This window comes from Sphaeramia orbicularis, chromosome 12, assembly GCF_902148855.1.
Source record: "Sphaeramia orbicularis chromosome 12, fSphaOr1.1, whole genome shotgun sequence".
In the NCBI taxonomy this organism is placed as follows: Eukaryota; Metazoa; Chordata; class Actinopteri; order Kurtiformes; family Apogonidae; genus Sphaeramia; species Sphaeramia orbicularis.
Window position 1 is genome coordinate 45,915,152 of NC_043968.1, and position 24,838 is coordinate 45,939,989.

The window sequence follows — 24,838 nt, forward strand, 5'->3', positions numbered from 1 at the left end:
CAGTGTCTTTCCTCAGCCCTGCAGCAGCTCCAGGAGGGGAGGCTCCTGATCACATCTTGCTTCCCTGCAGCAGGGCCTCTACCTGGGGAACATGGAGCCCGGACCACCCCGACTGTCGCCCCAAGTCTTGGGAGAGAATGAGGCTCTGCAGCAGTTCTTCAGTGGTGAGTTCACATGTCATCATTTCCTCAACCTTTATCATTTAGCCATTTAACACCATGAAACACTTTTGCATAATACTTCCAGAGCTGTTTTTAGATTTTTCTGGGACTTAATGGTGGATCTAGTGGCATGGGCCTCAAGAGCTTTTAGGGGAATTTTTAGAATCATTGAGGTTATAGTGGATTTACATGGTTCTGTGTGTAGGATGGTAATGGTATTGACAATTGCAGGTTGCAACCAGTTAAATTATAAATCTGATATAAAGTATATATGCTTATGAATATAATGTGATAAAACATACACAGAGGTCTTTGAGGTGGACCCTTGTATCTTGAATTTGCTGTTCCAAAAATCCTTCATGGAGTCACACTAAAAGGCTCTAGATTTACAGGAGATAAATATTTTTTTTCTACATCTTGAAATAGCTTTTTAGAATGTAATAAAAATGTATTTGCATAATTTTTACATTAAAAAAATCCTAAATCCAAAAGGAATATTAACAGTTTTATTTTTCTTTTATATGTAATATAATTATGTAAAAAAAAATCTTGTTTTCAAATTGTCCTAAATCCTACAAACTTTTACTGAGTTTCCTGAAACACTTATCTACTGCCAGTGGGTTAACAGGCTACATACACATAGTTTCATTATCAAGCTGCTTATCTGACTTCTCAAGGACAGTACAGGTTCATTAATTTGTGTGTGTGCGTGTGCACGTGTGTGTGTGCACGTGTGTGTGTGCACGTGTGTGTGTGCACGCGCGTGCGTGTGTGTGTGCATGCGTGTAGGTCAGGATGTGAGTGGTGTGTTGGACAGCTCTGTTGCAGTCGATACAAGCATCCTTGAGGAGTACCTCAGTAATGACATGGACGCCAACAACTTGTAAGATTTAGACAAACTAATATTCAATAATTCTTCTCTGAGATCAATAATCCACAACACTGTCATGTGTCAGATCCTGTCAGTTTAACCAAATAGTGTGTTTTCTTGTTTTCTTTTTTACATAGCACGCTCCCTGAGTCTCCTCCTGACTCAAGTTCAGAGGCATGTTCACCTGCACAGATGCCAGGTAAAGTTCACAACTTTCACTCTTCCTCTAGAGTCTTACTGGAGGTACACTGGAAGTATCCAGTCATACTGGAAGTATGACTCTAGAGCAGCTTCTGCTGTTTAAGTCTGACCTGAGACTTGAGACCCCTGTTGCATGTCATCCCCTCTTTAAACTGTCTGTCCTCCACTGTTTTTTTCTCACCGTCCTAGCAGGCTTGCATTAACCCTTAGCAAACTTCCTACCTTGGTTACAACAACTAGATAGTAAATTATGGAAATGGTTTCCTTTGATAAATTAAAGGAATTGTTTGACTTTTACTGTCTTATCCTATGTGTAAAAATATAAACTACTGGACTGACAGGTAAGGAGGAACAAAAATTAAACCAACTATAACTTCAAAATTAGACTTAAAGGTATTTTATGCAAATATTTTATGTCTCACAGTGAGTGTTAGCTTAACTAATTTCACCCTTCACACCCAACTCATCACTTGTTTACAAACATGGTTGCTTTGACTTCCAAAAATCATGATGGCAGTGGAAAAGCACAAACTAAACGGTCTGTAGGATTCAAAATGATATACACAAACGTCTAAAATACTCTTATCATCTTATGAGCAGATGTTTACAGCAGTAACTTTGTTAACTCTTGCATGTCTTTGACTGGGAGGTAATAAACTGATACGATGACCCTCTGTGACCAGCAGATTTCCACCATGAGCCTCCTTACTGGTCCAATGATCAGGCCACTCAGCAGATGTTCCAGCCACCACCTCGGTCCTCCACCTCCTCATCTTGTCGCTTTAAGGGTCAAGACTCTGCCCCCATCCATCCTGAACTGCTGACCCATGATCAGCTCCGCAGCCTGGGCCTCACAAACACTTACATCAAGTCTGGGACCCCACCTGCTCCACCCACCCCCTTCCACCAGCAAATGCATCAGTCTCCTCAACACATGCACTACTTGGGTCCACCAAGCTGTTCTCAGGTTTACACCCCACCTACACCACCCTCTCCACCCGTCCCACCCCTCGCATCCTCAAACAGCTACACCTCGTCCTGCACCAGGATGGAAACAGTCCCAACATTAGCACCATCCACTTCACCATATTTATTAAGCACTGCCTCCACATTACACACCTGGTGAGTGGAACAATTATTATTTGTTCAATTTCATGCACAAATGTTTTTTAAATGTAAAGGATAAGGTATTGGATGAGTGATTTTCATGTTTTAGAAATTAGCTCAGGTTACATTTTCATAAAACGTTTTCCAAGAAATTGCATAATCAAGGACCATTGGCTGTGTCTTGAGTTAGAGTAGTATGTTACCTTCCTGGTCTAACTTTCATTTGAAAACTTAATCTGACCAGAGCATTAAACAGTCATTGATTGGATGTTTTCTGAATCATCAATCTCATCCTCCTTCAGCACCTCAGAGAGCAAAAAGAGGAGGAGATCAGAGTCTGAGGAGCCATCAGCTGGTGTTGAGGCGGCCTGTAGTGGAGATGAAATAAGCCATGGTGGGAGTGTCATCATGGGGAGCAGCATTAGTTGTGGGCTTGGATCTAGTCTGGGATCCTACCAGCTGCTGACCTGGGATCAGTACAAACCAGGACAGTGGAGTATGGTGTTTGATGGCAGCTACCAGACTGTGTGAGTACAGATACAAACATCCAATCTCCTCAAATCCTCACTAATAAAACTCTCCCATAGAACCACAGTGTTTAAAGATGCTGCACACAGATGTTCTTATTGTGCACCACTATGTGTCTCTTCATTTATAAATCTGTCTTACATGTGCACAGATGATATGCACAGAAATTAATTTGATGTAAAGTGTGACATCATAGTTCAAATGTTGATACAATGACAATGCTACTTCAAAATATAAAAATGAATTAATGTATAATTAAATTATATTTCAGTTTAAACACGATGATGCTGCAGACCCATAAACACATACATTTTCTCAATCCTGACCTCCTTAAGTCATAATTGATGCGTGGACTAAAGGAACATGTATAATCCTAAAGCACGTCTTGACTTTATGATGAGTTGTTCTTTAGTTCTCATGATTTCCATAAAAATACTTAAATAGCAAAAACATGGAGAATCCAAGCCTTCTAACGATACCATGTCTATATCGGCACAAGTAAGATGTTTATGAGTTGATGAAACAACAAAAAGTTTCCAGCATCTTTCTCCTGGAATCTGGACCTGAATATATTAGAGCTGATAGCTGTTGATGTATTGAAGTAAATAATAAAATATGTGTAAATTTTACTTTTCTTGTGTCTGTTCTTGATTGAAAAGATGACTTGGTGTCTTTGCTGGTGGTGCTTTTTTATTTCAATGCTGCTGGTCTGCTGTTGAAAAATATCTCAATAATACTGTTTAACCCAATGGAAAGAAAAATACTTAATGCAGTGATAGACATAAAATGATCCTGCAGAGGAAATGCTATTACCAAGCAACTAAAAATGACAACAAACAGCAAATGATTTTTCAGGTGCACTTTCAGTCTTCATTCTGTTGTGCTGTATTTCCAGATCCACTCCTGCTTACCATGTCGACACAGATAAAGGCTTCACGTATTCTGCAGCTGATGAAGCCTTTGTTTGCCAGAAGAAAAACCACTTCCAGGTTACGGTTCATATCGGTGTGGCTGCAGAGCTGCAATACGTCAGAACACCCAGTGGGCCACAGGAAGTCGACCACTTCCAAATAAAAGTGTTCGGGATCAAGGTGTGTATGAATCTCTGCTGTTATACTCTATTATTATACAACTGGCTGTGTGAGGTTTATCCATGTCTTTTAGGTTTACAGACATGTCCGCCTTATTACTAGATTTCCTATTTTCTGCAGCTTAATAGTTTTTTAGTGTCTTAGTTTTGTCACAGGTGTTTTCAGGCAAGTAGGGGTTTAAATACATGACTGATGGATAAAATTCCCACTCATTGATCAGATTCTCTCAGATGCACCCTGGATGTGTCTTTTGATTTGAATTTATAAGGAGAGATCTGTAAAAGGAAAGGGTGTATTTTCAGGTTTTCAGATTTCTTTAAACTTAGATTTCAGCCTCTGCAGCTTGATCAATATATTGTCAAAATAACTGGCAGATTTATTGTTAATGAAAATAAATATTTTGTTCAATGCAGCCCCAGAGTAAGCACACTACATCTTATCAGACTTGCAGTTGTTTCCTAGTTAAATGATTTTTTAAAATTCTCTTTTTATTAAAAGAAGTTAGGTTTTTACAAAAAATTGAAAATTTGACAGATACACATGAACTGTATACATCCAGAGAGTGAGTTTAGAAAACAACAAAAACATTTACAGCAGTTCATTATTGCCTTGACATCCAGGATTTTAGAGTAAAGAATCAGTATATAAATAGATAAATAAAAACACAAAAAACACAAAAACATATTTCCTTTAGTTAGAGGCTTTTGAGTCCATGTTGATGCAGTCATCTCAGCTAAATTGGGTCTCAAAGGCCTCACATATCTCACCCATCCCTTCCAGTGTTGCACCACAGAATTCATGTTCAAATTTACAGTGGAGGTTATTCTTTCCATCCTATAAATTCCCATGGTTATGTCTATCCAATTTTTTATTGTTGGTTCTTTTTGTGTCATGCATGGTTTTGTTATTTCTTTTTTTTTTCCTGCAGCTAGTAATATATAGAATAAATATCTATTTATGTTTTTGACCTCTGGAGAAATGTATCCCAAATATATGGGTTTAAAATCAAAAGGTAGATAGGTATTAAGAATGATTTCTATGGTTTTATGTATTTCTTTCCAATAAAAATTAATTTTTGGACATTCCCAGAATATGTGGAAATGATGTGCAGTGTGGCAGCTACAGTTCCTCCAGCATTGTGAATTATCATTTGTATAGTGTGACTTATGACTAGGGGTAACAAACTGGTTACTTTTTTCTAACAGAATTCTTTCCATAAGTGAGATTTTGTACTCTTCCACTGAAATTGGCAGATGTTTTGCCACTAATTATTCATTTTTTAATTGATAAAATGTTGGGCAATAGTATAACTGGGTGGTTAAAAGAACTGACCTTGAACCTTAACTCTGCTGTAGTGATTACTGATCCGAGTGACGTTCATTTCATGCCTGCTCATTCCTTAGTCAAGTCTACTGCTGTTGTGCCATTGAATTAAGGCCCCAAAATACAATTTTGTGTTTAAATCAAGTAACATCTTAAAAGTAAAAAAAAATGCTAATGAAAATTGTTTTAATTACAGAACATCCAGTCAATAGTAAACTGATGAATTTTGTTTTGTTTTGTTTATTACTAGTTCAAACCGCAATGATTTTCAATCAAAAATAAGTATTTAGAGAGCTGGATTCATCAAATGATTCATATCTTTATTTGATTAATCTCTCAAAATATTATCAATATTATTTGCAATTTTTAATGTGATTCCAAAACAAACTTCACAGAAGCATGTGCAAATGTTACATATTGTACCTTGCAAAAATATTTTAAATAAGGATTGCAGCTCCGGACACTACTTTAATAGTCAACACAGTAATGTTTTCTTGTCACAGATGGAATCTCCCAGTCACCATGTGACCATCGAACAGTCTCAGCCCGACCGCAGCAAAAAGCCATTCCACCCTGTTAGGTAGGTTACCATGGCAACAGATGAAAAGTGACACCAACTTCACTTCCTCCACTGTTTGGTCAAACTGAACTCTGGTTCAAAGTTCAGGAGTTTTTGACCTCAGCCAGGTCATGAATGAATCGTGCAGGAATTTAGGCTCAGACTCAAATAATCAAGTCTAGTGAACAAATTCAACAACAATTGCTATCATCAAGTTATGAGTTGATCCTAATCTGTACTGTTGATATCTGGACAGATAGAACCATTATCAGGAATCTTTTCCATTGAGAGAACTTTGTCACCTGGCTATTAAAATACATTTTGGTTTGCATAGATAATTTTGTGATAAGAAACTGACAGAGAGGGAAGAGGCAGAAATCATGTTTACTGGTGATTTGAATTTGGTTCATTAAAAGTAAATGTATGGTTAGGGAACAGCTCCACTATTCCCTTTTTGATTATTTGCACAAAATCTCCCCTTTATTTTGCAGCTTATGTATATATATATCCACATAGGTCTTTACTGTTACCATTTTTCATCAGTTCATCTTTCCATTTTTTGATGAAGAACTCTAAAAAACTATAGTTATTGCAAGTAAAGTTTTTCAAACTGGTAACATCTGATCTTCCAGAGTCAGTTTGCCCGCTGGAAAAATCACCAAGGTGACTCTGGGCCGACTGCACTTCAATGAGACAACGGCCAACAACATGAGAAAGAAAGGCAAACCCAACCCAGACCAGAGGTGTGTGAGTGTAGACATAAACCACTGAATGAATAGCAGTTCCAGGGGAGCTCATTTTATTTGTGTCTATTTATGTAGATATTTTCAGATGGTGGTCGGTCTCTACGCTGTAGTAAAAGAGAAGACTTTTCTCCTGACGGGTCTGGTGTCGGAGAGAATCATTGTCAGGGTAACAACACAGACTCTGAAACTAAACTATAATTCATCATGACCAGTGAATCAGATCATCTCAGAACCAAGAGCAGATCAAATTCATGAATAACACTGGGTTACAAAAAAATGTTTTTTGCAAGTTGTCTAGCTTTTTTCAACTGAATTAGGACCATTTTGCACCACTAAATCCAAAATGACATCTGTTTTTCTCAATCAGGTCAGGTTTTTTTGCTAATTTGATTTTGAAAAATTTGATCTTCTCACAAAATTGATTACATTTTTGTGATTTTATCAGTTGATTTTTTATGTAGTTCTCCCCCAAAATAGGTTTTAAGAGAAAAAAAATCATTTTCTAACAGGATTCCTGTTAGGTACAATGGTGTACTCACCACAGATGTAGCAGAATACATCAGGCTTATTTTTGCAAGATCTTCTAGTCAAAGCCATTTCATTCACCTGTAATATTAAAAACACCGTTAATCATAAATTGGCAAAAGTAAAATCTTCAGAACTCGTTTATTGCAAGAAATATGAAAGAATTTTGTATCATATGATGTGAAAATGCCCATAAATGTAAGCAAAAATGTTAAAAAGCCAATATGTAGCATAGTTCAGAAAGTTGATGTGTTTGAGCAAAATTAATGTGATTTTTGGATTCAGCACACCAAAATTATCCTAAATCAGCTCAAAAAACTTAAACAATAAATTTGTTGTTGACCAGTGTCATCAGTCACATCTACCCCTGCAGGCCTCTAATCCTGGTCAGTTTGAGACTGATGGGGACACCCTGTGGCAGCGGGGGATGGTGCAGGACGCTGTGGTCTGTCAAGGCCGCGTGGGAATTAACAGTGACTCACCTGATGAGGCGCTGGTTGTCTGCGGTAACGTCAAAGTGATGGGCACTGTCATGCAACCGTCAGACCAGCGCGCCAAGGAGAATGTACTGGAGGTGAGACAGTGAAATGATAAAGAATCTCACACTTTATTCAACTTAGAAGTATAGTATTTTCATCTTTTACATCAATAGTTGAAAAAATAACCATCAGTTTACTAGATTTTTAGATTTATATTACAAAATTCACATATCAAACCCCTTTTTGTCTAACAATGAGTAAAGCTATAATAAATGATTCGTATAGTAATAAACAGATACAGAGGAAGCAAGAGTTGTACATATATGACCAGAATGGAAATTTTAATCTAAAAATAAAACAAAACAAAACAAAAAAATTCTCAAAACTCATTAATGACTCATTTTATTGGACTAATTAACAATAACATTATGTGCCATATTTGTTCTTTGGCTGTAAAAGAATAACTGTTCAAATCCGGATATATAATGCTTTCTAGTCAATTAAAACGTTATCTTTGCTAAAAAAGATAACTAAAATACTAATACATAAGATAACTAAAATGCTGATAGGGGAGACAACTTTGTTTAGTAGAACAAATGATCTTTCATTATCATTGTCGTATATGTGCAGCAGCATTTGTTTATAAAGTGTGAAATTCACGTAAATGGCTGCACATTAATGCATCTGACACAGTTTTATTCTTTAGCTGTATTTGTTATTATTGTAAACATTTGCTTCTGTTTGTCTGTCAGGTTGACTCTGAGCAGCAGCTGAAGAGAATCACTCAGATGAGAATAGTCGAGTTCGATTATAAACCTGAGTTTGCATCTAAAATGGGAATAGACCACACCCACCAAACAGGTAATGGATAGAATATTGTATTGTAATTAAATATTGGCACAGGTGGATTATGATTTAATCACTGATCTGGAAATCAATAATGAATGAATGTTTTTATTATTGTGTCTAGCATACACACATACCCAACCCCTCCATGGCCTTATAAGACACCATAAATACAAACCAAAGATCAAAAACCACACAATAGGCACAGTATATCAACCAAACAAAATACTGACCTATTTAAACACTATTTAATAACTTGGGGGACAACATTTCAGGGGTAATAGCTCAGGAGGTGAAGGAGCTGCTGCCGTCTGCAGTAAAAGAGGTTGGAGATGTCACATGTTCAGACGGAGAGAAGATTCATAACTTGCTCATGGTGGACAAGGTATGTGTCATCCTTACTTCCTGCATTTTTATTGCTAAGCATATTTCACTAAGACTTAAGGGTATGCAAGAATCTTTTAGAATGTTAGGTTGCATTTAGGGGCTTGGAGTCAATCAAACCAGTGTAATATGTTCTGTCATGCTGGTTATGAGTCTGGCTGCAGCATTTTCAGTGAACAAACTACTGTTTCTAGGTTTTGTCAGATAAAAATGGCTTATTTTTTAAAAGTTTTATAAGGTAGAAAAAGGATGATTAGACAACAGAATTAATATTATATGACTATTCTTCTGGTTTCTGCAGGATTTTTTTTCTTATTAAATGAGAAAGGACCAAGATGAGATGGAGTATGATTTAGTATTTAGTAATGATAATAATCTCAGGTTTTTAGTTTATCTCTAGAGAATTTGATACCATCTAGTCACCATTAGTGATAGACATGGAGGTGGTTTACTTCATTGGTGTCCTAAGTGTAAAAGAAGAAATATAATTATGTGTCATCAGCAAAGAAATGGTAACAATTATTGAATTTTTAATGAAATGGTAAAGTGGGCCAAGAAGACAGGGCTGAGAACAGAACTGTGTGGAACTTCATATTTTAGACCTGATTGTTAATGACCTTCAGATAACAAAGACTATACACTAATAATGTCTTACTTAATTTCAGTCTAAACAGGAGAGAACCACACTAAACATATGTCTTTGTGTAGTTTAGCAGAACCTTGTTTTGTTGATGCCCTCCTGGTCTATATCTCCAGGAGCAAATATTCATGGAAAATGTTGGTGCAGTGCAGCAGCTGTCGAAGCTCACAGACAACCTGGATAATCGAATTCAAGAGCTGGAGATCTGGAAGCAACGACTGGCCAAGCTGAAGAGCCTGACAGGAAGCCTGCGTTCCAACAGGTAACTGTTTCCATCCATTCGTCAACCCATCCACCTGTTTAACTTCTGTATTCATCCATCTCTTACTCCCTTCATTCGTTTAATGGTGTATTTGCAGGGAAAGGGCAAAGTTACTGAAACACATGGCTGTAAAATGTAGTTTATTTCAGGGTTTCACTGAAGGTTTTCAAGATTTTTTGTTCCTCTCTGTGGTTATTTTTGAGCCACATTTTAACCTGTTCTAGGTAATTATTAAATATTAAGGTTAAACATAATACCATGACCACTGACTATGTGCAATTTTCAGTGCACTTGGAGAAAATGGTATTTTCATGAAGGATTTCATAGACCTTTTTGATTAAATAATTCAGTAGTTAAAAGGTTGAGAGGAAAACTGGCAATGAATCCAAAACTTCATCATGAGTGTGTCTGTTGCATAACAGCAGAAATTGTGTTATCAGTGTCTATCATAGTTCAAGGTCAACCAAGTCTTTTAGCGCTACTGTGTTTGTGTGTTAGTTTGGTATTTGTTTTTTGTTTTTTTTTAAATGCATTTCAATACAAGACTTGTGATTTTTTTGTGTTTTTCCCAAAGCAGTAAACCCAGGAAACACAGCAGTGTTTCAACAACACAGAGCACTATACCACGTAAACCTGGGAATACAAAGCATGAAAGCCAGAATCAGAAGTACAGCCATTGTCTGCAGCACAAAGTTTTCCATGCCAGTATCTTTACACTGCTCGCCACCATGGCTTTTTGGTAAGACATCTTATCACTTACTCTATCTCTGCATAAAAGGATAAAGAACCAAGAGAAACAGCTATAACAACTAAATCAGAATAATACTGTCTGCATTTAAATCATGTGTGATATGCCTTTGTGTGTACAGTGTGATCTCCATCACTGCTTTGTACCTGGTGACTCTGAAGGAAGAAGACATTGACACCTTCCCTAACAACAGGTGAGTAACAGAAGAACACCTACTGATGCATTACCAACCATTAGGCTAAATAAAAACATAGTAATATCTGACCACTGGTATTATGTCTATAGGAGAGGTAACATTTCAATGTAAGATGTGCATGTGTTACCCTTAGTAACAGTCATAGAACACAACATGTGTTATTCTTCTATAAGAAAGTAATATATTTGGTTACATGAAATGGTCTAAAACATCCCATTATAATTCAGCAAGTTAGATCCCAGTGACCACTGACAGCTCACTGGCAGCCATATGGTAATGAACCTTAATAACCAACAAGCCATGGCCAAATGCAAAAACACAGCAACTAGTGACAACTCAGTAACACCCCTTATTTAACAACCAGTTAAAGTACAGTGAAAACTTCTTACAGTGATTAACGTTACAGTGAGTAACTGTCTGTATGGATCAGAATCATTCCTGTAAAACTGCTGTTTAAATATTCTGATAACACTCTTATTTTTTTTTTCAACATAATTTTCTCATAATGAAAAATGGAATCTCGTTTTAGCTTTTAACAAACTAACATTAGTTAACACAATGTATTAGTGAAACTTGATGCCACCTTGTGTGAACACCTCACATAATGAGAAGGAGTTATGACTGTTAATGATGAAGGCATAAAACAGATGCACCTTGGAAATCATCTGTGGCTCTCTAAGATACAGCAAATAGTGTTTAATTATGTTCATGCAATAAATACAGAATGAATGACATAATCGTGTGTGTGTGTGTGTGTGTGCCAGTTATTTCAACAAAAATTTTATCCAGAATCCAAAATAATCTATAGATAGCTGATGAGTATTTACCTAATACCACCGCTGCTAGAGATTTAATGAGTTTTTTATGTTGATCATCAATAGAACCATGGTTTTTTCATATTTAGGAACTATGTTCTGTTCCTGGTTTTGCTGACTTTCATTTCTCTGTGTTAGTAATGGCAGCGTGATTCCCCCACAGACCACAGCCTGGAGCAGCACAGGTAAATAAAGCCTTACGACAGAGTCCACAGTTACACAGAGAATGGAAACAGCTGCTTCTACTCTCATGTTCAAGTTTCTAATGGGATTGAGTGAAGTAATTATAATAATTATGATTATTAGCTGCAAGTTTTTTGTTATCTCATACCTTGTTCTCAGTTTTCAACTTGTAGCTCCTCATGTCCTCACCTCATGTCTTAGCCCCTCCCACCAGAGATGTGAGAGGGGCAGCTGAGACGAAGAAAGAGGCTATTAACAACATGAGACATCCTCACCTCAGAACCAGTTAAATATGATATGTGGAGCAGCTGCATCATTTGTCTGTCATTCTGTTACTGTGTGACTGCATTTTATGATCTCTGACACATGAGTGTTCATGTAAACTTATGATTCATTTTTCATTCAGTTCACAATGTGGCACAATATGCCAGTAGATGATTTAGGGACACACATAAGTTTGAGGGTGCAGTTGATCTTTTTAACCCTTAAAGACCTATAACTATTTTTGCAGTGACTTCCAAGTACTTTTTTTCTCTACATTTAACCTTTAGTAAGTAATTTATCACTGTTTATTACAATATTATCCTCTGCATTTTGCATTTGTCAGTGAAAATCAGGTATTTTCCTACATTTAATTTACCAATTTATAAAAGCTTAAAGGAAAATCTAATTCTGTTTTATCAAAACAAAGAAAACATGAAGAAAAGTGACTTTTCCAGCAAAATATATCATTAACTGAAGATAAACACAAGAGCCTATGACCACTGTCATACTGCTATACTACATGAGTTTTACTGGTGATTTAGAGTTGCAGAAGATGACAGGTTTTTCCATAATCACAACAGAACCTCTGAACGAATAAAGACATATCTGATGCTGCTGAAAGTCCGAGAGACCGCATTTTACTTGAATTATTTAAATGCCTTGGTAGGGTTAGTGGTTCTAAAGTGATTAAACATCTTAAATAAATGATTTTGATTGCCAGTGGCTGTTTAGAACTTGAGATTCAGACCTGTGTAATCTTGATGTTTGTCACAACTCTTTTACACATCACAGCTTCAGTTGCCAAAAAGACTTATGCAAAATACATCTGGGTACTGTCAATCATAGCTCCTGCAGCCAGATTTCTCTGTCTTCAACCTTTGGTCCTAAAAATGCATTTTACGGAATTGACACATTCTTAAAGACTGCACAACAAGATCTATTTCCAGGTCATGATCAAGCAGTCATGGAAGGGAAAAATATGTAATTAAGAGACTCTACAGATAAATCAAAGGTCACAGATCACACAAAAATGTACATGTCATGAATAAGGTAGTCCAGTGTAATGTCAGAAAACTGGGATAATTTTTTTTCCTTTAAGATGTGAGATAAGATACGTGTGTAAGTATTTTTCACGTGGTCCTAATTCTTCTTTATTTACAGAAATGACAGCATTGAAATATAAGCAGAGTTTCAACATTTAATTTTACTATTTTATTTTTTGCTTTCCAGTGGCACCAACCAGTTCACCCGGGCCTTGGCCTCCAGACGTGGACTTCTGTGACCTGCTGAACTGTGATAAGGTGTACTGCTGCCCTTCACCACCAGGGGGAAGCACTAACTTTAGTATCACCTATGAAGAGTCACTGCAAACACAAGAGTATAATCTGACAGGTAATCGTAGCTCAGTGACCTACTGACTGTGTCCGTACTTCATTTTCTGCATTGTAAGAGGACACTGTGTATATTTTCGAAAAACAGCAGCATACAAATATACTATGTAGACCCTATAATTAGTTAAAATTAGTCTGACTTTAACCAGCAGTAACATTTAAGTGATTTTAAGTAAATGTGATCCACAGTTATGCAGTATAATATAAAGGACACTGATGTTTGTTTCCATATTTCCCTGTGCAGACAAAAGAGAAAAACTTTATAACAAGCTGAAAAGTGCCAAAGACTGTGAGTTTCACTTACAAATCAAGAGCTACATACTCAGAATGATTACTGAATTCACTTATTTTGAGAGAATAAAATAACTTGATAAATAAACGCCTTTATGTCTGTTTTTCTCAGGGACGAACACCACCATCCAGTCGTTCATGATCGAAGAGAATCAGCAAATAATTGACAGTAAATACTGTATAAGAGATGAATGTGGGTAAGTGAAGATATAATATAATATAATATAATATAATATAATATAATATAATATAACATAATACAGGGGTGTCCAATCCTGGTCCTCGAGATCTACTATCCTGCATGTTTTAGATGTATCCCTCTTGCAACACACCTGATTCAAATGATAAGCCTACCATCAAGCTCTGCAGAAGCCTGATAATGACCGTCAGGTGTGTTGGAAGAGGGACACAACTAAAACATGCAGGATAGTAGCTCTCTAGTACCAGGATTGGGCACCCCTGATATAATATAATATATAGTAAAAAGCCATGTGTGTTGTATGTGTCAGAACATGCCAAAGCTCTCAATGTGTGAATCATTTCAACCTGTTAGCTCATCTAACAGGACCGTTTCCCATATCTATTAATTTTTTTTTAACCAACAAAGGCAGTGATTCAGCTGAGGAAAAAGAGTGTCTTTATCATTCATGTCTTGCTGATAAGATCATTCCCTAATCCTAACACTAATGTCCCTAAAACAGCAAATTCTCACTCATAATTATCTAGGTTGTTACTAAAGTTTTCACAAGCCAGTTGTGACACAATTTCATCTTCACAGCGGGCAGTGTTAAACTTTTAATTAAACAAATTAAGAAAGCTGCACCTGATAAAACCTTGCCCTGGTATTATTAGCTTTTTGGATTTTTCTGTAACTTGCACTGCACTTTTGAGACAATGTAGGCAGATCAGAGAAGCAACACAGATAAATTTTGGAATATTGTGTGATGATTTTCCTCAGCAATTCAAGTAACCATGGCTATGAAAACCAATAATACCAATAATATAAAAGACGTAACTAAGATTATTAAGCCCACATATACTTTACAACAACATTTCATATTTGTTTTACACAGACATTAATCTGTATCTCAGTATCTACTTAAGTGTTAATGACATCACAGTTTAAATGGCAGGATTTAGTCTGATTTTGCTCAGAATGTTCTGACATAATTATGAGGCTCTTGGAAATATCCATTACTTGTCTATGAAAGCTGCTGTTAAAGTGAAACCATTTACTCTTCTATTTTTGCTACAACAATAGCCATGAGTGTCCTGTTTCATATAATCCCAAGTGCTGTGGCACAAATAACTGTGTCAATGAGCCTCAACATAACTAATGACTAGCGGTTGATACAATAATAAATCAGAACAAAACTTATTTTTTTAACATCACTGTCTTGTCAGAAAATTCTATTAAAACTGCATAAAATGGAGTCATGTCTCCCCTCTCTCATGGGAAAAAGATTTTAGTGAAATGTTTGAGGACTGCCCCATCCCAAATTTCAGTCTCTCATAGCATCCAGCATCCAACCAGGACTGTTTACATGACTGTTGTTTCAGTGACAGGTTGTTAAAGTGCACGGCAAGGTGGTACAGGACAAATGCTGCAGAAATCAGCAGGCACTATCAACATTTCTGCAGAATTTCTTGAAAGCGCTCATTAATCCACCCATGTTTCTTTCAGGCCAAGCAGATTCATCTACAGGGTTCCCATCAGCCAGTTTGTCCCAGGTAACATGAGGGTCACACTGCTAATGAAGTAAGTACTGAAAAAATAAAACATCTCTATTATAACAAGACACAAGTCTTCATGACAACACATATTGTAATAACTAGAATAGTTTAAACAAGCAAGCAGGCAACGCATCTTATTTTTCTTTCCTTTAGTTCTACTGAGCTCCTGGTGGTTCATCTGTGCAGCTTCGATGAGTCTGCAGTCTGCTCTGCTCGGCTGGATCCAAACACTGTCACTGGAACCACATATGCTTCAAACACACAGGTACAGATGGAAATATGCTCATTTACTTTCTAGATCAAGACGTTTTCTGAGAGTTTTACAGTCCCTCCAGGAATTCGCGATGTTGTGATCGCAACTATTAATGCAAATTCAACCAATCACCGTGAATTCTGTGCGGCACTGCAATTTCATCCAATCACCGTGAATTTTCCACAAATCTGACTAATCACCTTAGCCTCCTTTCACCTACCCCTGTCTACATGACATGTATGTCATCACGTTCACTTCCTTGTTGACAGTTGAGAAGATGAAGACATATGCGATTCAAAACACTCATATTTACCGATAAATATCAACGCCAAAGTTCATGCAAGTCAGTTTCCAGATGTGTTACACAAAAGCAGAAGTATACTGTTCTGCACTGCCTGTAATATTGTGATGGAACATGAACGAAAGTGGCCGCTCCACAGACTCTTTTCAACCACAAAACATGCAAGAAGAACGGCTGAAACTGGAAGAGGAAAGACGAGACAAGTCCCAGTGACAGAGGCTGTTGGATCCAGAACAAGAGCAGGAGCTGAAAGGGTCAAGGGTAGCGCAGATATACTCTATAAGGAAATAGAAGAGAAGAAGAAAGAACCTGTGGAGGCATGCTTTCCTTTCTGTGTATTGTGCGTGTGCATGCGTGTGTGTGTGTGAGGGAGTGTGAGCGCAAGTCTGTGTGTGGAGTTAAAAGACGAGCTCACAAACGAAAATAGTCATTAAACTTGGTGTTAATATTAATATTTACTTTTATGTGTTAGATAGAAAGCAACTCAAGTTTGGCTGCCCTGTGTGCCTGTCTCTCTTTGTGTGTAGGGGTGTCTCTGTGTGCATGTAACCCATCAAACCCTAACCCTAAATATACTACTGTATCATTAAGGAAGCAAAAGTCATGTGTTGTGTTCAAGGGAGTAGGTTTGATTCTGACATTGGTGGGGACACAAATGTCTGGTCTAGTTTCGACCAACTCGATATGTAAAGCGTCATGAGATAACTTTTGTTTTGATTTGGCGCTATATAAATAAGATTTGATTTGATTTGACAAAAGAGCTCCAAGGCAGCACTCCTGAAAGTTGATGTTTTTTTGCATTTGCGATCATGATTTCACATCATGTAGAGCTGATCAAACAAGCAAACAATCACAGTCAGTCGGTTCTAGCCATTTTGGCACCCTAGGCAAGATATGAATTTGGTGCCCCCCCTTAAAAACACATACATGCACACAAACACACACACACACATACATATGGGGGGGCAAGAAGAGGAGATACATGAAGCATGAGAGGAGATGCACAAAGCAGCCAGCAGTAAACCACATAGAAACATAAATAAATCAGATAGAAACATTTATAAACCACATAGAAACATATCAAACAGCCAACTAGCAGTAAACATTATAGAAACATATAGAAACCAGCCAACCAGCAGTGAACCATATAGAAACAGACATAAACCACATAGAAACATATATAAGCCATGTAGAAACACATATAACCCAGTTCAGCAGTAAACCACACACCTTAGCAGATATCTCATATTTTATTCATCTACAGTTCCATTATTAGCTAACTTTGCTTCATTTCAGTTCAGCTAGCTGTAGCTAGTAACATAAAACGTATTTTAACATTATAAAAGGTTACATACCTATGCCTAATTGGATTACTTTTCTGCCTCCTCTTCTCTCCTCTTCTAAACTGTGCAGTTAAGGCCTTGGAAGGCCTTTTCATGCTGATAAACTCTCCATCCTTTACCTGGATGCTTAGTTCTACACCTGTCTGACTGTCATTCAGCTCCACTCCGTCTCTGTCACTCACACACACAGTGAGCACCGGTCTGGGAGAGCTCACCAGAGAAATTACAGGGGGGGTTGATGTTTTATTTTTGGTTTTTTTTCCTCTCATTTCTTTATTTTTAAGACAATTAATGAGAAATTATCATGTTATCAGTTATCAGCCTATGCCACAAACTGGCCCTGCATGCACCTACACGCATACGCACACATGCAGGCAAACATGTACAAATGTAAATGTAAATGACACCTCTGATATTCAAATCCGTCTAGCCGATGTGACCCAGAGAGAAAAAATGCAAACATGTTGACAACTTACGCTAAGCGGTTGGAAATACGAACTGCCTCCTGTCCTGTCCAACTTTTTCTTTTTTTCCTGTCCAACTAGCTGATAACTGTAGCGTTTACAAGTAGATGGAGTAACAGCGGGGACGGCCAATCACATGTACGATAGCAAAACCGCAGAGCCAATTGGAGAGTGAGAATTAGGTCAGAGGCGGGACTTCTAGCAGAGACTGACTGTTAACCCTTTGTGTGTCATAGTCATTGAGTAAACACTACAGACAGCGGTTGTATTGGTAGGAACAAAACAGTAGTGGCTGGATATTGGTAGGGACGTGTCCCTAGCGTCCCTATGCAATTCTACGCCCCTGGTTGTGTTGTATAAATGTGAGATGGGGGTGGAATTTAATACGTTTCCTTCTTCCCACTCCTTTTTGAGCAGTACATATTGAATTTATTTTGTTATTACTAGTGTACATGGCAATTGTTATTTTGTCTTGATCATCTTTATTAATGTATTTGCTCTGATATTAGTTCCTTGTACACAAAAAATGTTTAAATTTTTCTTCTGCTCAAAACAAATAAATGAATGAATGAAAAAAAGCCTGTTTTGTTTAAATCATTGCTTCCTGGTGCTTTTTAAGGCTAAAAACTCAAAAAAGACTCTTCTAGGTCATTTGCAAATGCCCATGTTCCTGTGACTTTAATAAAAGAAGCCTCAAATCATTGCACCTTTCACCGCAATTTTTTGGAAAAGCTGCCGCAAAATCAGGCATTTTAGGCTTTAATTTTAGGCAATAATAAAAAAAAAAAAATCCTGTGAAATTTTGGAGGGACTGATTAATAACGTACTGCATGTATTTGGATGAAAGTGATGTTGTTCTACAGTACATTTGTATATACAAGTTATTTATTACAAAAAAAGTTTACTATAACTGTGTAACAGGACAACAGGAAAGAGAAAAACTAAGGATCAGGCTCTCAGGTTGTGTGACCCTATGCTTTCATTGGCTAACATTCTGTGACAATCCGCTCTGATTGGCTGACGTTCTGTGATGCTCCGCTCTGATTGGCTAGCATTCTGTGACGCTGTGCTCTCATTGGCTGAGGTTCTGTGACACTGCACACTGACTGGTTGACGTTCTGTGATGCTACGCTCTGATTGGTTGATGTTCTGTGATTCTGCGCTCTCATTGACTGAAATTCTGTGACGCTGTTCTCTCATTCGCTGGCGTTCTGTGACGCTGCGCTCTCATTGGCTGACGTTCTGTGACACTCCACTCTGATTGGCTGTCGTTGTGTGACACTATGCTCTCATTGGCTGTTGTTCTGTGACGCTTCGCTCTGATTGGCTGACGTTCTGTGACGCTGCGCTCTGATTGGCTGGCGTTCTGTGACGCTTCGCTCTCATTGGCTGACGTTCTGTGACGCTGTGCTCTCATTGGCTGACGTTCTGTGATGCTCCGCTCCGATTGGCTGGCGTTCTGTGACACTGCGCTCTCATTGGCTGACGTTCTGTGACACTATGTTCTCATTGGTTGACATTCTGTCACACTCCGATCTCATTGGCTGACGTTCTGTGACGCGTCGCTCTAATTGGCTGACGTTCTTTTACGCTTCGCTCTGATTGGCTGGTGTTCTGTGATGCTGCGCTCTCATTGGCTGACGTTCTGTGACGCGTCACTCTGATTGGCTGACGTTCTGTGATGCTGCACTCTCACTGGCTGATGTTCTGTGACACTACATTCTCATTGGCTGACGTTCTGTCACACTCCGCTCTGATTTGCTGGCATTCTGTGACGCTGCGCTCTGGTTGGCTGGCATTCTGTGACGCTTTGCTCTGATTGGCTGACGTTCTGTGACGCTACGCTCTCATTGGCTAACGTTCTGTGACACTGCACTCTAATTGGCTGACGTTCTGTGACTCTTCGCTCTGATTGGCTGGTGTTCTGTGATGCTGCGCTCTCATTGGCTGACGTTCTGTGACGCTGCACTCTCATTGGCTGATGTTATGTGACACTACGTTCTCATTGGCTGACGTTCTGTCACACTCCGCTCTGATTTGCTGGCGTTCTGTGACGCTGCGCTCTGGTTGGCTGGCGTTCTGTGATGCTGCGCTCTGATTGGCTGACGTTCTGTGATGCTACGCTCTCATTGGCTAACGTTATGTGATGCTGTGCTCTGATTGGCTGATGTTCTGTTACGCTGCGCTCTCATTGGCTGATGTTCTGTGACGCTTTGCTCTGATTGGCTGACGTTCTGTGACGCTTTGCTCTGATTGGCTGATGTTCTGTGACGCTACGCTCTCATTGGCTGATGTTCTGTGACGCTTCGCTCTGATTGGCTGACATCCTGTGACCCTTTTCTGACTGAGGACCATGGCCTCAGACTTGGAGGTGCTGATCTTCATCCCAGTGGCTTCACATTCAGCTGCAAGCTGCCCCAGTGAGAGCTGGAGGTCAATGAAGGTAAGAGGATCACATCATCTGCAAAAAGCAGAGACGAGATCCTCCTGCCACTGAACTCTACCCCCTGCACCTAGAAATTCTGTCCATAAAAGTTATGAACAGATCCGGTGACAAAGGGCAGTCCCGGTGGAATCCAACCTCACCGGGAACAGGTCCGACTTATTGCTGGCTAAGTGGACTAGGCTTGCACTCCTTCGGTACAGGGACTGAATGGTCGCTAAAAAGGGACCATCCACCCCATACTCCCGTAGTACCCCCCAAAAGATGCCCTGCGGACATGGTCATAAGCCTTTCACCAAATCCACAAAACACATGTGGACTAGATGGGCAAACTCCTGTGCCCCCTTCAGCACCCTAGCAAGTGTAAAGAGTTGGTCCATGGTTCCACGCCTAGAACGAAAATCACATTGCTCCTCCTCAATCTGAGGTTCAACTATCCACCGTACCCTCTTCTCCAGTACCCTGACGTAGACCTTACCAGGGAGGCTGAAGAGTGTGACCCCCCTATTGTTGGACCACACCCCCTGGTGCCCCTCCTTAAAGATAGGGACCACCACCCCGGTTTGCTACTCCAAAGGTACCGCCCCCGATATCCACTCAGTGTTACAGAGGCACACCAAAACAGCCCTACAACATCCAGAGCCTTGAGATGCCCAGGGCAGATCTCATCAGCCCCACTGCCACAGAGTAGTTTCACTACCTCGGCAACTTCTGCCCCTGGAGATTGATTCATCCGTCTCCTGGTCTCTCGGCTCAGTTTCCTCCATGGAATGCATGAAATGTATAAAAGGTAATAATTAGGACATATATTTACTATCAACAATACAAACTTAGCATGGAAATATTTTGCTAACGTAATACTTACCTTAATAGTTAATAATGACATTGTAATTCAGTTAATAATGATATTTAATGTAAAAAAATAATGAGGTAATGTTGATGCTTTCACAGCAATCTAAGAAATGAAAATTTTTGGAAGTCAAAATAGCGAAGCACTGTCTTCATGATAATAATACTGAAATTCATCCTCCTTTAGTGTAATCTTGTACTTGCGTTCCAAAGCTGATAAGTGTGATTTATGGATCTAACTGTGTAAAACTACAGTATTTCACGAGGCCTTTTGTTTCCTATGTAAATTCCACATTAACAAGTCAATGCTGTGGCTCAGTAAAGTCTGCAGAGGGCTGGGATGAACCTCAGCACATACTCTGAGTGAGGTAATGCATCAGGACTATGTTCTTATTCTGCTGATTGAGTAAAACGTCCATGTCAGGAGTGTTGAATGGAGTTTTTTTTCCTACTGCTGGAACAGATCCTGGATGTTCAGGTTTCAGTTTGGCTCACTGCAAAAGAATTATCCGTCCCTTGTTGGGTTGATGCAGAGTTTGCCGTCACAGTTAATAATGTAGGACGCTTGAGGAAACTGTTGAATAATGAATGTCAGCCAGGGTTTTCCTCACATCGGGATAAGAACATGATAATCACTGCCGTGTAGTGTGAGCACACATCCATGACATGTAGTACACCAATTAGCATGAATCATACAGCACACACAATACTCCATATAACAGGTAAAACATCCAGGCTGTGCACAGACTTGAAGCTGATATTATTGGGTGATGGAATTGAGACATAACAGTCAGTTCACTCAGATGCGTCCACTATCCTGCAACAGTTTCCTACAGCAGCAAAATCCCTCTCTTTGTCAATTTTTTTCTCCATTTAGTTGTTTCTGCTTCATTATTTTGACTATTTTACACTATTTAACTTCAGCAGCTTTCAAGCAGAGTTTTCAGCTCTTAGCATTTTTATGTGTTCTAAGAACAGAATAGTTTGTCATATTATTATAATCATTCAGTGTAACCTTCAAAGTAAATTATAGTTTCAGGATCAACTTAATTTTTGTGTTTTCTTTGTGTGTCTTTTTTTATTTCTTCAGGGAGAACATGAATGGCCTCTCCACGTGGCTCAGCTTTATCACAGCTCCTATCACTTCCGTTCAGCTGTAGCTGTAAGAGTCTCTCTTTTCTCTCTAAACTATCTCTATAGTTGTATAGTTTTATAGATTCTTTTTTATAGATTTTTTCTCTTTACATTTAACTTTTCATAAGTGATTTATTGCCATTTATTATAATATTGTCCTCTGAATTTTTCATTTTTCCTGGGAAAATCAGGAAAATTTTCCTATGTGTAATATACTGACCTTGTAGATGTGTGTAAGAGCTCAGAGTACAGCATGGCTCTACACACCACTGAGGTCCCCGTCATCTGAATTTTTCTGAATGTGTATGTTAATAAAAGTAGTGAACTGCTTAGAATGACTTGAATCTGGTGCAGCAAAGAGAACACCCACATCACACACATTTCCCTACAGTGCTCATTTGTGTGTGTGCACCTACATTAATGTTTCTACATTATAATACGCTCTTATAATACGGCATGCTGACAGGCAGGACATAGTTTTACTCTATTCCCTCACCAGCTTTGCTGTGTTAGCTTACACTGTTGTATTTTCATACAAAATGATATGTGATTTATTTTAAGGAAGCACTTAAATAAATTTTTGAAATCTTTGTCCTCGGCACAAGAAATGTTGAGAACCACTCCATTAACTGGACGAGTGGTTAAGAACAACTTTAACTCTACTGGTTTGGGTCTGAACATGTAATTTGTTGACATAATCTATGAACTGAAAACAACCCTGTAGTGTTTGTTTGTCAGTATAAGCATTTGCACATGTCTTTTCAGGGTCAAGCTGACTGCAGTACCGACCATCACTTTGCAGGGGCGCTGTTCACTGACTACCACTTCCATTTCTACAGACGCTGCACAGAATGATAAACAAATGTACTCAGACAAAACTAATATGTTCATGCTTTTTGAAAAAGATAATGATTGTACTATTAAGAAAATGTAGGAACTTTAAGCTTTTTTTTTCTTTATTTTAATGTATATCAACGACTCAATATATCTGAAAAATGAATACGGATTCTCTGTCCACAAATCAGCCTGTGTAATTTTTATTTCTGTTTTAAGTTATAATTCACAAACTACAGGCATGGCCAGAAGATAATTAGCAAAATAGAAAAACATCCTGCTTTGCAAAATTATGTTTATTCAAGTGCTTTACTTGTGTGAAATACTGCATTGTTTTACTTCTTTAGGCTTCAATAAACTGTAAAATGAAACTGACAGAGGATGACTGAAACTATACAGTCATTAAGCATCATATCAGAGGGACTCATTACCAAAAACAAATAGAATGTATTGCTTTGTCAAAACACAGGTTATATTTCTAATTCACCGCACCCATGATCCATCTTTAAAACAATAAGGGACCTAGTGATGACCACTGGTTTGGTCCATTTAACTTTTATTTCCATAAATATACTGATCACTTAGTTTAAATGATGACTGAACTTTTTGTCACTGAATGTATTATCAAATGTATTATCTGAAAAACACTCTACATAATATCTGAAATCATCTATCTGCAAAGTAAAATTTTAGCTTTATCTCTTTTTCATGACAATAATTTTGACTAAAGCGTGAATGAGATTAAAAAATATGTTTAATAATTTTGAGAGCAATTAAGATGGACAAATGACAGCAGGTTTTTTATAAGTTGTATTCCCTAAACATACTCATCCCTTATTTTTTTTTCTCCCACATACCCCAAAAACTGTAAAAACAGAAATTAATTAATTAATTAATTAACAAATGCCTTGAGACAGATCATAAACAGAAATATTGCATTGTGTTCTAGTTGTATGAGTAGAGGCATGACTAAAGCAAAATATTAACGTTACTTGTTTAATACTAATATTGACAAAGTTTTCTGTTTAAGTGTGAAACTGTAACATTGATCTTTTGTATGAGCTAAATGAACCTGACTGATCTGCTTTATGTCAAATTAAAGCTAATAACCAGTAAGGTGGAAAAGTTCAATAAACTGTCTTAAAATCATATGACGTCTGTGTGAAACTCTTCTTTGACTTGTCCATATTCAGTGGAACATTTCCCTCATAATGTTAATCCATTAATAATCCATGCTGCTTTATATTTACTACAAAACACATTATGCAGATGTATGTTCTATATGTTCTAAGACAAACTCTCTGGGCTACAGAAACTCAAACTGATGACTAATTCAGGTGGAGGAGGTGCAACAGAAACAGCAAACTAATTAGGTGTCTGAGTCTACAGAGAGGAAGGTAAAGTATCAGCGAGGAAACGAAACACACAAACGCACACACACACACAGCAGGAGGACGTAGATGGACGCCCAACACAATGTGAGTATCTGCATAAACACGTATGACAGTGTCTATAATACTGAAGCTGCGGTTCTGTACTAAAGTTTGAAACTTGAATGTAGACACAAAAGGTTAAAAAAAAATTATAATAACCGTGATCGTCACTATTTCTGAAAACTTCTTTTATTTGTAGATTTAACTGCATCATCCTACTACTGTAATATAATTACACAAAATCACGCTTTCAACACTGACTGTTATTTAATACATTTGTTGAGTGCATTTATTTTGCTGTTTTGTTTTTAAGCAGTTTTATACACTTCACTTCTTCTCATCCCTATTGATGAGAAACATTCAACAGCAAAGCACATAATTTTGGAAAAAGAAGAATAATGACTATAAAATGACAACAGTTTGGGTGGTGATGTACATC

The 24,838-nt window shown here is 38.0% G+C and overlaps 1 protein-coding gene across 1 annotated transcript; it reads left to right on the forward strand.

Annotated features, from left to right (window-relative positions):
• Positions 1 to 57: 57 nt before the first annotated feature.
• myrfl (myelin regulatory factor like) lies at positions 58 to 22,987 on the forward strand. Its single transcript, XM_030148340.1, has 23 exons — positions 58 to 164; positions 951 to 1,044; positions 1,170 to 1,231; positions 1,920 to 2,355; positions 2,643 to 2,867; positions 3,764 to 3,959; positions 5,786 to 5,862; positions 6,474 to 6,584; positions 6,663 to 6,753; positions 7,486 to 7,686; positions 8,344 to 8,452; positions 8,713 to 8,822; positions 9,578 to 9,723; positions 10,298 to 10,462; positions 10,593 to 10,664; positions 11,621 to 11,667; positions 13,160 to 13,321; positions 13,565 to 13,609; positions 13,724 to 13,808; positions 15,296 to 15,370; positions 15,499 to 15,610; positions 22,089 to 22,160; positions 22,898 to 22,987. Exons 1-23 carry the CDS (start codon positions 92 to 94, stop codon positions 22,985 to 22,987), a joined length of 2,856 nt encoding a protein of 951 aa, XP_030004200.1. The 5' UTR covers positions 58 to 91.
• The last annotated feature ends 1,851 nt before the right edge of the window (positions 22,988 to 24,838 follow it).